Genomic DNA, 11,723 nt, shown 5'->3' with positions numbered 1-11,723 from the left:
ATTTTGGAATAATTTTAGACTGTGTTACAGTGGTTCTCAACCTGTGGGTCGCGAACAATGAAAATACATCCTGCATATCAGATATTTACATGACGATTCATAACAGTAGCAAAATTACAGTTATGAAGTAGCAACAAAAATAATTTGTTGGTTGGGGGTCACCACAACATGAGGAACTGTATTAAAGGGTTGCGGCATTAGGAAGGTGGAGAACCACTGCCTAAAGTGAAATGTGTTTCTTTTGCAGTTGCTGTCTTTGCTGGCCTTTATCTGTGAAGAAGTCGTATCACAGTGCACTTTGTGCGGAGGACTTTACTTTTTTGAATTTGTAAGCAGCAGTGCCTTTCTCCTTTGTCTCCTTATGCTGATAGTGTACTGCACTCCGGTTTATGACAAAGTCGATGCTGGAAAAGTCAAGTCCTCGGTAAGCATGAAACATATAATCTCTATACTAACAACATAGCTGTTTTGGAATCTTTGTATAGTTTTATTTTACAAAGTAGTAACGCGTCCAAAACTCAGTAACATGAGAACTCAGTTTTCCCTGCCAAATGGGATGATAGGAGGGGAAAGTGAAATTAGAATGAAAGTGACAAACACTACCCATAGTTTACAATGACCGGTGGTTTAACCTAATTCATATATATATATATATATAATATTAATATTTTTATTGATTTCAGAGAGAGAGAGAAAGAGGAAGAGAAAGAGAAAGAGAAAGAGAAAACATCAATTAGTTGCCTCCAAGGGCATGTACCTGGGTTGTGGGCACATCCCCAGTGGGAGATGTGCAGGAGGCAGCTGATCGATGTTTCTCTCTCATCGATGTTTCTAACTCTATCTCTCTCCCTTCCTCTCTGTAAAAAATCAATAAAGTATATTAAAAAAAAGAGAGATAACAGAATAAATACAAAGCGGTATGATTATGTTTTTGTTTAAATTACTGAGAAGCAAGCATTGGGTCATATGTTGATTATACACCTAAGATATTTAGTTTTTTCTATATACCTTTTTGTATCTCGTATTTTGTACCGTAGGAGTCTATTACCTTCTTTTCAAATAATTATTTTAGATTTAATTTTTTTTAGAAAGTTGTGCCAAACAGTTAAAAAATAACTTTGAAAAACTACAGGTAGAGTCTGAGTCAAATCCAGCAAGTCTTTGATGAGCTCCTACACACAGTTCTTGGTATGGCCAGTCTGTGATTGTTTTGTCATCTTACCTGATAGTAGCTGCTGTCAGTGCCAGGCGCTTTCTATGCTACGTGGTTTAGAGTCCTCACACCTTAATGTTCCATTTTACTTTGAGGAAACTTACTAATAGGTGCAGGTGGTTTAGCAACTTGACCAAAATTACATAGCTACAGTAGAAATAAATTGAGATTTGACCCCAGTAAAGCTCTCACACTCTGCATTCCATTATGTAGCCTAAGCAGAATCTTACTAGAACCAAGGCCCTACCTAGCATAGCACCTTTTTTTTTTAATGAGACTTTTCTTTTGACTTTTTTTTTTTTTTGAGAGAGAGAGAAATGCTGATTTGTTGCTCCACTTATTTATGAGTTCACTGGTTAATTCTTGTATGTACTCTGACTAGGGATAGAACCCACACCTTGTTGGATTGGGAAGGTGCTCTAACCAACTGAACTATCCGTCCAGGGTGGCTCTAGGAACTTTAGATGCTTTCAGGGCAGATATCACCACAGGAGTTTCTATATAACAATGACAACGGCACCATTCATTTCATGAAATACATATTAAAAAGAGGATGCAGAGAATACCTTAGAATTTTTGTTTATGATATGTTTAGTACAGATATGAGAGTTGGACAAGAGAAAAGTTCACTGATATCTGAGCTGATTGATTTGCTGTTTGTATAAATCTATATTTTAAACATTAAAGGTTAAAAACATCACCCGACCAGTGTAGCCCAGTGGTTGAGTGTCAGCCTATGAACCAGGAGGTCACTGTTTAATTCTTGGTCAAGTGCCCTGACCCATTGCAAGCTCGATTGCCAGTAGGGGACATGCAGGAGGCAGCTGATCAATGATTTTCTCATCATTGATTTTTCTATCTCTCTCCCTCTCCCTCTCTCTCTATAACCAATAAAAACAGAAACACCCCCCCACCACATCTTTTTCATTTCTTATCTCTCAACAGCAAAACAGTCTCACTATCCATAAGAATCTTTTTAGAAATGTCAGTTTTTACTTTAGTGCTGTATTAGTAGTATTTAAGAACATTAATCTTTTTGACAAGAAACAATATGTTTTCCATTTAGTGTAATGATCTAACTAAACTAAATGTAAAATATTTATTACATCAAACGTGATTATTAAAGTTATTTCTAGTAAATACTGACTTAAAAACCTTAGGGAATAAAAAATTCAATTGTTTTATCTTAAAACAGCTTTTGTAAATATTTTACTATCTTTTGGGTCTTTTGTTTCTTTTAATAGGTGATTTTTGAAATTTAAAATACGTTATTACGGAAAGTTTAAGTGGCTAAAAAACCTACTCTTGACATGATTATTTAGTTAATGATGGGTAGTTCTTTTGATTCTCTCTTTTCCAAAATTTAATAGGTAATCATTGAGTTATATACATTCTGATTTTTACCTAACTATGTAAGGATTTCATGTTTGCTTCAATGGTTTAAAAATCATTTTTACTGTATGCATATTAATGTACTGAAATTTTAAATATATATTTTTTATTTTTAAAAATATGTTTTATTGATTTTTTTTATAGAGAGGAAGGGAGAGGTATAGAGAGTTAGAAACATCCATGAGAGAGAAACATCCATCAGCTGTCCCCTGCACACCCCCCGCTGGGGACATGCCTGCAACCAAGGCACATGCTCCCGACCGGAATCGAACCTGGGACCCTTCAGTCCACAGGCCGACGCGCTAGCTACTGAGCCAAACCGGTCAGGGCTTTAAATATATTTTTATGTAAGGGAGGTTTTCTGTTCTAGAGAAAACGTTTTGAGTGGGTGGTGGTGGTGTCTAGGGTGTTAGGGTAATCTTTTACAAGAAAGAATTTTTTGTATCCCATGCTATTGTGGGTCAGATTCTATGGAGAATAACAATAGCCAGCTTCTATGGGACATTCACTATGTGCCTGGCACTGATCTAAGCACTTCCAGTGAATTAACACTAATCTTTAGAATCATCTACTGACGAAGATACTGTAACTTCCTCCATTTGCAGATGAAAAAACAAAGGCACACAGATGTTAAGTAACTAATTCAAAGCCATATAGCTGGGAAGCAGTGTAACTGGGATCTGACCTTAGATAGTCTGGCTCTAGAACCCATGCTTATTGAATAGTTCATTATTCTGTCTCAAAATGACTGTCTTGTTTAAATACCTCCTTGAATGTAATCCAAATATTAGTGAATAGGGTTTTATATATGTTTGTAGATTTGAAATAATATTCAAGGGGATAGAAGTAACAAAGAACTGCAGAAAAACACCTCTTATTTTTTTTTTAATTATTTTTTTTTATATATTTTATTGATTTTTTACAGAGAGGAAGGGAGAGAGATAGAGAGTTAGAAACATCGATGAGAGAGAAACATCGATCAGCTGCCTCCTGCACATCTCCTACTGGGGATGTGCCCGCAACCCAGGTACATGCCCTTGACCGGAATCGAACCCGGGACCCCTCAGTCCGCAGGCCGACGCTCTATCCACTGAGCCAAACCGGTTTCGGCACCTCTTATTTTTATAAGTATTTTAAAAGTACTGTATTGTTTAAAGTATTACATATGTCCCCCTTTTTCTCCCATTGACCCCTTAGTTCCCACCTCTACCCCCTGCCCCAGAAAAACACCTCTTTTAGAAGCAAAGAGAAAACCTCTTTAATTTTTTATAAATGTTAACAAATTGACAGTGGTATCAGAATTCTCTGTTGGATAGTTTTATCGATATTAGGTTTAGTGGAGATTGCCCTTCCGAAAACTCAAAGTATCAGACTTAAGCACTTTGGAGTGGTTATCATTTACGTTTCTCCTCTGAATCAAGTATGTATGTCAAGCAGTTTTCAGTTGGCATATGAGAGAGAGAGTGCCTTATGAGGTGATGCTGAGAGAGCACTTGGAAATCACTGAAGAAGCCCATTGTTGTGAGCTTCATTGTGATGAGATATGGAAGCTTTTATGGTAGTGGATAGTCCATCATACAAGCTCCTTTTGGATTACCTACCCACTTGGAATAATGGAAAACAATATGTTATTACAGAAAGTTTAAGTGGCTAAAAAACCTACTATTGACATGATTTTAGTTAACGACGGGTAGTTCTTTTGATTCTCTCTTTTCCAAAGTGCTTCAAAGCACCAAAGTCCTCTCAGGCCGTCCAAGCACATAATATGTTGAAAGGAAAGAAAAATGCTTTCTTTTGCTGGAAGTAAGATATAGGATTTAATAAGTCCTTTGGCTTTGATAAATTTTTAAAATTGATTTTAAAGAGAGAGGAAGGGAAGGAATAGAGAGAGAGAACCATGGATGAGAGAGAAACATCCATTGGCTGCCTCCTGCACGATCCCTACGAGGGGGTCAAGGTAAAACTCAGGGACACACACACACACCCCTCCATTGGGGAACTGTTTCATAAAAAGATTATTTTGTAACGTATTCTCTGAATATGCCCTGTCTAAAGCATATATGATGTTCCTTTACAGGGTGTTTATTGAAAAGTTAGAAATCTCAAAGTATGTAAATTTGGGCTGTGTGAAGGAAAATAAATCTCTAAACTTTTTTGAGAGTAAAAAACTAAAATATTTGTTTCTATCAACCTAACCTTACTGTATTCCTTATGTGTTTTATATATATGTATAGGATTTTTACATTACTTTGGGGATAGGATGTGTGTTTTTGTTGGCGTCCATCATTTTCGTTTCCACGCATGACCAAACCTCAGCTGAAATTGCTGCAATTGTAAGTACCTTGTATTTTTATCTTTGCTTATTTTCATTTCATTAGAAATATGGAATCTGGAAAGTACTTGACAGGTTATACAATATGGGAGAGTAGTTTGTCTTTTAACTTATTTTTTATTGTAATTTTGAATAGGAGACCTAACAGTAAATAATGATAGCTTTAAATATGACAGCCTGAAGAGCCTAGAACCTGTCTTTAGAACTTGAGTTTTGTTAATAAAAAACCCATTTACTCCACATATGAATGTTATTGCTAATGCAAGTGGTAGAATCGACTTTATTATCTTATTCTCCACTTTTTGGTTCAACAAAAACATCTGCATGCCAGGTGTAGAGACTGCACAGGAGAAATCCAAAAGTTGAGTCTAATAAAAGAGATTTTTATATGAAATCCTTGGCAGGGGGAAGCAGATTTTTTTCAGGATTCAGAATATTTTAGACTTTAGAAAGGGATTGCTGTACATAAACTTTATTCCACAATACCTTCAGAGAGCATGTATCTTGGTTGCGGGCACATCCCCAGCGGGGGATGTGCAGGAGGCAGCTGATCGATGTTTCTCTCTCATCGATGTTTCTAACTATCTCTCTCCCTTCCTCTCTGTAAAAAATCAATAAAATATATTTAAAAAAAATTATTTATCCATGAAGACATGAGCCAATTAAAGAGAAAACCAAATGTTTTAATAGAGCCTTATGGCCAATTTCAGTTTATATACATACTAGGGGCCCGGTGCACGAAATTCGTGCACTGGGGGGTGGTGTCCCTCAGCCCAGCCTGCACCCTCTCACATACTGGGAGCCCTCAGGCGTTGACCCCCATAACCCTCCAATCGCAGGATCAGCCCCTTGCCCAGGCCTGACACCTCTGCTAGAGGTGTCAGGCCTGGGCAGGGGACCCTCATTTCCCCCCATCACTGGTTCTGCCCCCAGCCCAGGCCTGATGCCTCTGGCCCAGGCGGCAGGCCTGGGCAGGGGACCCCCAGACCCTTCCGATTGCTGGCTCTGCCCCTGGCCCAGGACTGATGCCTCTGGCCCAGGATTCAGGTCTGGGTAGGGGACCTCCCTCTCCCCCCATCACCGGCTCCGCTCTTGCCCAGGCCTGATGACTTGGCCAGAGGCGTCAACCCCCATCCGGCCCGGGCCTAACGCCTCTGGCCTAGGCGTTTGGCCCGGGCAGCGGGAGGCGCAATCACACAGGCTCCGCCCCTGCCCCTGCAGGATGCCTCTGGCTGAGGCGTCCGGCCCGGGCAGTGGGGACCCGCAGCTGCAGTGGCCTCGCGATTGTGGGCTTTGCTTTAGGCCCAGGCAAGGGACCCTTAGCTCCTGGGACTGCCAGCTTTGACCGTGCCCAACTCCCATCGCTGGCTCCACCCCTACTTCCTGCTGTCACTGGCCAGGGTGGAAAAGGCACCTGATTCTCTGATCATGGAACCCAGCTCTTAGCTCCCTCCTGGGTTTCCTATCACTGTCAGTGGCAGGGGGCTTTTTCCTGCTTTCCCTTTCACTTCCCTGCATTGTGCCTACATATGCAAATTAACCACCATCTTTGTTGGCAGTTAATTTGCATATCACCCTGATTAGCCAATGAAAAGGGTAGCGGTCATACGCCAATTACCATGTTTCTCTTTTATTAGTGTAGATTTTTGTAGCGGAGGAAGATGATAGGATGGTCAAGAAAATATTTTCAAGTATAGAAATATGTTACTATAAATCCTGTGGAGGAAGTGAAATGGAAGTTGAGGAAAAGTTGAGTTTAGGGGGGAAAAGCATGGCATAAAATTCCCAGCTATTAAAAATGAGCTTACTTATTTAAATTAGATGATATGTCAGCTTGTTACATTATTTAGATTTCATTGGATTAAGAGTGACTGGCAGTTTAAAAACTCATTATTTTTAATGTGCTGAAAATTACCTTTTGCACTATTTAAATTCTGAAACATTTTGTAGAATTAAATGAATGAGGGAATCCATTAAAAATTTTGTGTGTGTGAATTATGTCAGCAAAAGAGCTGGAAGGTCACCTACCTGGAAGCTACTGCATAGAGGGCCCTGCATGGACAGGAGCTCTCCGGGATCAGGGATGGCCTCACAGACAAAGTGACATCTGTCTGCCTTTAGTCCTGCATCAGCCAGTCCAGTGAGGGGGCAGATGCCATCAGGCGAGAAGAGCACATGGAGATGGGGTGCTAGGGTTGGAAGGGACGTTAGCCATTACCTGTGCCAATTTTCTCGTTCTTATAGAGCACTTTGGCTCCCATTTCCCTCGTGGTTTTGCTAGTGAAGAGCTAAATTGGAACCAGGTCTTCTGTTTCTTGACAGAATTCTCGGAATGTCGATCCGAGAAGTACAATAATGAGGATGTGGTTTAAGGAAGAGGAAGTAAATAGTGGCATCATGTTGCTGTGTCATTAGAGTGTGACAAATAACTGGAAAATATATTTTTTAGATAATTCTATTTCTTCAAAATAGAATTTCTGGGTTTTTTTTGTCATTAATAACTTTTTCCATTTTTACCTAGGCTCAGCTGCCTACTCACATATGTCCTTTATCTCATCTGTGGGTCCATTTAACTATTACTGATAATCCCGTGTTTGTATCATTTTATAGGATTGGCTCTGCCCCTGGTTAACTTTAGTTTCATAGATTGGCACCCCACAAGTGAACATGTACTTTGTAAGACAGGACATTTGTGAGGTTTTGACTAATAGCTATCATTCTGGAATTTTATTTTTTTGGTAACTTCTTTCCATTTTTTGGTGGCCTTCAACATTTCTTTACCATTGAAGTTAAGATAAAATTGATGAAATCATCTTGCTCGTATGAAACTCTCTCAAAGCCAAGTAGGAAATGTGAGAGAATATTATAAAATTCCTCATCTAATTTTTGCCACTTTTTCCTCCTCAGGTGTTTGGATTTCTAGCAAGTTTTATGTTCCTGGCTGACTTTGCCATTATGGCGTATGAGAAGCGACAGGAGTCCCAGAAGAGAAAACCTGAGGCCACTGTTAGGGCAGAGGCCCTCACTGAACCACTTAATGCTTAAAGACTTGAGGGAGCAGGCGTTACGGAAGGCAGCAACTGCGTGGTATCTGAGCCCGGGCAGAAGCACGTGTACTATCTGTGTAATTGCTAAACCACTTTTGAAGAGCAAGGGGAAGCGTCAGGAGGCAATGTTGTCAATATTGGACAGTATGTTAGTCACCACAAGTTAGGCCAGGGTTTTTGTTTTTTTTTTTTATAACATTTGAAACTTGTATTATGCAGTCTATTATTTTTGGGGGTGGGGTGGGGAGGGCAGTTTCTTTAAATCACAGCTCACTGATAAATTATTCTGTTATTGTTACTAGGCTTAGCTTTCAAATGATTCTTTATAGCTATATAAACAGCATGATTAAGTTAATCCATTTAGATATTACTTCATTTTTAAGTTAATTTGCTTCACTATGAGGTTGTTTTTTGATGATTAGATAAAATTTAATGTATATTTAAATTTTAAATATTGGTCTAGGTTTTTTCCTTAAAATATAATACTTAGGCTTTACTGTATCTTCCTTGGCCTTAAAATTATATTGTAACATTTTAAGACAATTGTTATAAGCTCTTCTGTTGCCTAATAGCGTATGGGAGATGTTGGTATTTTATATGTATAACCCAATATTTATACTGCACTTTGGTGGTTATTGATATCAAGCGGGGAAAAAAAAGATTTTTATGTAACACATAGAAAAATGGAATAAACTGATATCACACCTAAGGACCAAAGATGATAAAGGCATACTCTTTGTGCAATACAGTGAAATTATAAGAGCAGGCTTCAGCCACTCACCAAGTGTCTGCAGAGGTGAGTTCATACTGTGAGAGAGGGTTCATTCTCCTATTGGCACATGATTATTTCTACTGAAATCGAAGCGGCTCTGCAGGTCCTCCTCGGTGTGTTCTGTGGAGCCAGTTTCCGTTTTAAAACCCCAGCCTGCGATTTTCCATCTGTCTGAGATGCTTGCATTTCTGTCTCCGGACCAGGGTGGTCTGCACACTGCTTCCCCGTCAAGCAGAGGTGGGCCTCTGGCTCTTCCTTGTTGGCAGTGCCTTTCGAGGGCCCAGGATCTTGGGCTCTTTTGTTGCCTAGCGTGTTCGCACGGTCCTTAGGGTTTTGTTCCCACAGAGGCACTGCTCTGTTTTCCCTTTGGAGGAGACCTTAAAGTGAACATCTAGCAAATCTTGCCTAGGTTAATACCGTTGATGGTGTAGGGAGTAGTCTTACTATTCTCAAGAGACACTTCATAACCAGTTCTGATAATCAGGAAGAATTGTCGGCTGTTGGGTCCCAGACTAGATCTTTCTTGTCCTCCTCCTAGATTTTTGACTCAAGACTTTGGTGTTAAGGTGCTGAACTGTGCGTCAGGTCCTGAAGGACTTTGGTGGAGGGCCCCCCGGCTAGGCATCCTAGGTTTTCTGTCTGAAAAAGTGGAATCGTGTTTCCAATGAGGCAGTTTAATGATCCCATCCTTTCTTAACTTCTCATCTGCCTGTTGTAGACAGGTTTTAGCTACATCAATGTGGCTAATGTGGCTCTCAAAAATTAGTCCTGACGGCCAGGCACAGCTTCTGTTCTGGCTTAGTGACTGAGGACTTACTATTTGAACCAGAGTTTGGATGCTAGTGCGAGTGGCGACGTCACCAATACCTGCTTGGGAGATAAGGAAACCAGTCATGGATGCTGATGTTACTGGGCGTGCCATCTAAGGGAGGAGAAATAGCCGGGGCTTGGGCTCAAGAATAAAGACTGGTTCAAAAATAGCCAGCTTATGATAGGCAAGTTCTGGAATTTCACATCAAACTACTGTACCATTGCCATTGTAAATATCACCTCAATCCAGCTAGAGTTGACAGCAAACCATCTGCACTACCTCGGGGTCCCCACCCCTGCATTGGGTTTGGTGGCCTTGTCCTCAGCTGGCTTCACACATAGAGCTGGCATGAGCTTAAGCCCTGGTTGTTCTGACGGTTCACTTCTGTTTGTTTTCTTGGCATGGGACCACTTAATCTTTGCCTTTTCAGAAGGATAATATATTCACTGGCATTTTTGGTCTCTCTGGAACCTTTCCTCACATTGATTTTTATGGGACTTACAACTGATTAGCCTCCCTCTTCTATTGTAGAAGAAATTAGGAGTAAAAAGACCATTGTGGTAAATAACAAAGTTCAAGGAGAACTTGAGACCAAAACCACGGTTACGTACAGGAAAAGGCAGACTCAGTAAACTCAAGGTTAAAAATTAACAGCTATGATAAAATTGTTATATTTTATACAAATAAACTGTTTAGAATGGTTTTTAAAAATCATAAGGGAAATGCTTACAACATAACAATTTTATAATTGCTGTACTTATATTCTGTTTTGGGACTGGGAAATGTATTTTTACATTGTTTATAGCCAATCATTTTTGTATTTATCAATTAAAATTCTTTGGGTCTTTTTTATCTCTCTTCATGTCAAATTTTGTAGTCTTCTTTTTAAATAAATCCATCTTATTGTCCCTAACTTTGTACTTGTTTAATTATTACAGAAGGGTGGCATTTAGAAGAAAGCTTTCTCCAGAGTTGTAGGAGTTGGCACCTGTACACTCACTCATGGTACAAGTGAGTGGGTCTGCACAGAGGTGGGGCACAAGTAGAAAAGAAACACACCCGGTTCCTACCATGGGCTTGGCCTCTTTGTTGGAAAGTTGGAAAACACATTCACATTCAAAGAAGAGTTTTAGGGAGCTAAGGGTGAAGAGTTATAAAGGAATGTTACAGCCTTTAAATCCTACCAAAGAAGCAAATACAGACTCATCACATTTCTCAACATGGCTACCAATGCAAAAAAGCAAATCGGCACATTCTCCTTCGGACCGTTCGATGGTTAGGAAAGCGTGACGCAGAACTAGGGTGCATCTGTACAGCTACAACTATTTGTGTAGTTTGCAAAATCTCTGCCTCCAGTTTGAGAATAACAAGGTCTTTATAGTCATCAAGAACTCACTGGAATTTGTGCATTCTTCAGAGTTTTGTGTTTTGTTTTGTTAAAGAGCAATTAAATGGGTCTTAAACAGTAAAGAAAAATAGATTTCACAAGAAGTCGGGGCAGGACAATTCTGAGACTGGTGAATTCGGCAGCTCAGCGGTGTGCGCAGGGACCCAGGTTCGTTCTTTCCATGTTTTTCTGCCCACCCATTTTCTGCTGCAAGTTTTGGTCCTCAGGATGGACTTTTTTTTTAAATTTAAATTCTTTACTTAAGGTGTTACATGTCCCCGCCTCTCCCCCCGTTTCACCTCTCCCCAGCCATTCCCACCCCCCAAGGATGGACCCTTTTTGGTGTAGCAAGGCTGTGGCAACATTTCCAGGCATCTACATGCACAACAATGTCCAAAGACCAGAAGAGGAGAGATTGTGTATTATTCTGTGTCTCTCTAAGGTGTTCCTTATTTTTTTTGTTTGTTTTGTTTTATAGATTTATTTTCAAAGGGCACAAAAACTTAGACAATTTAAATACAAGTTTAAACAGAATTGCTCTGTTGATGTCAGCAATGATGCCAAAACTGGTTTTCTCGGCCAGACACTCGCCTCTATCTTCTTGGTGAAGAAAAGGGGTCTGATACTTTATTCATATACATCCTTCTTATCTGCAATGTAATCTACAATTTCTTGTGGACACATCAACTTCTCCGCATCTATATCAGGAATTTCAAATCCACATTCATCCTCCACGGCCATGATAATCTCCACTTGGTCCCCTTCTCTT

The 11,723-nt window shown here is 39.9% G+C and overlaps 1 protein-coding gene across 1 annotated transcript in view; it reads left to right on the top strand.

Moving 5' to 3' along the window:
• The window catches only part of CMTM6 (CKLF like MARVEL transmembrane domain containing 6), a 20,330-nt gene extending 9,850 nt beyond the window's left edge, over window positions 1-10,480 (top strand). Inside the window, exons 4-6 of the mRNA XM_015561250.1 lie at window positions 248-424; window positions 4,840-4,938; window positions 7,845-10,480. Coding sequence (XP_015416736.1) covers window positions 248-424; window positions 4,840-4,938; window positions 7,845-7,982 — 414 coding nt within the window. The 3' untranslated portion in view covers window positions 7,983-10,480. The remainder of the gene's footprint in view (window positions 1-247; window positions 425-4,839; window positions 4,939-7,844) is intronic.
• Window positions 10,481-11,723: the final 1,243 nt, after the last annotated feature.

This window comes from Myotis davidii, unplaced genomic scaffold (assembly GCF_000327345.1).
Source record: "Myotis davidii unplaced genomic scaffold, ASM32734v1 scaffold395, whole genome shotgun sequence".
In the NCBI taxonomy this organism is placed as follows: Eukaryota; Metazoa; Chordata; class Mammalia; order Chiroptera; family Vespertilionidae; genus Myotis; species Myotis davidii.
Note: the sequence above shows the minus strand (reverse complement) of the source record. Positions and strands in the feature narration are given on the sequence as shown.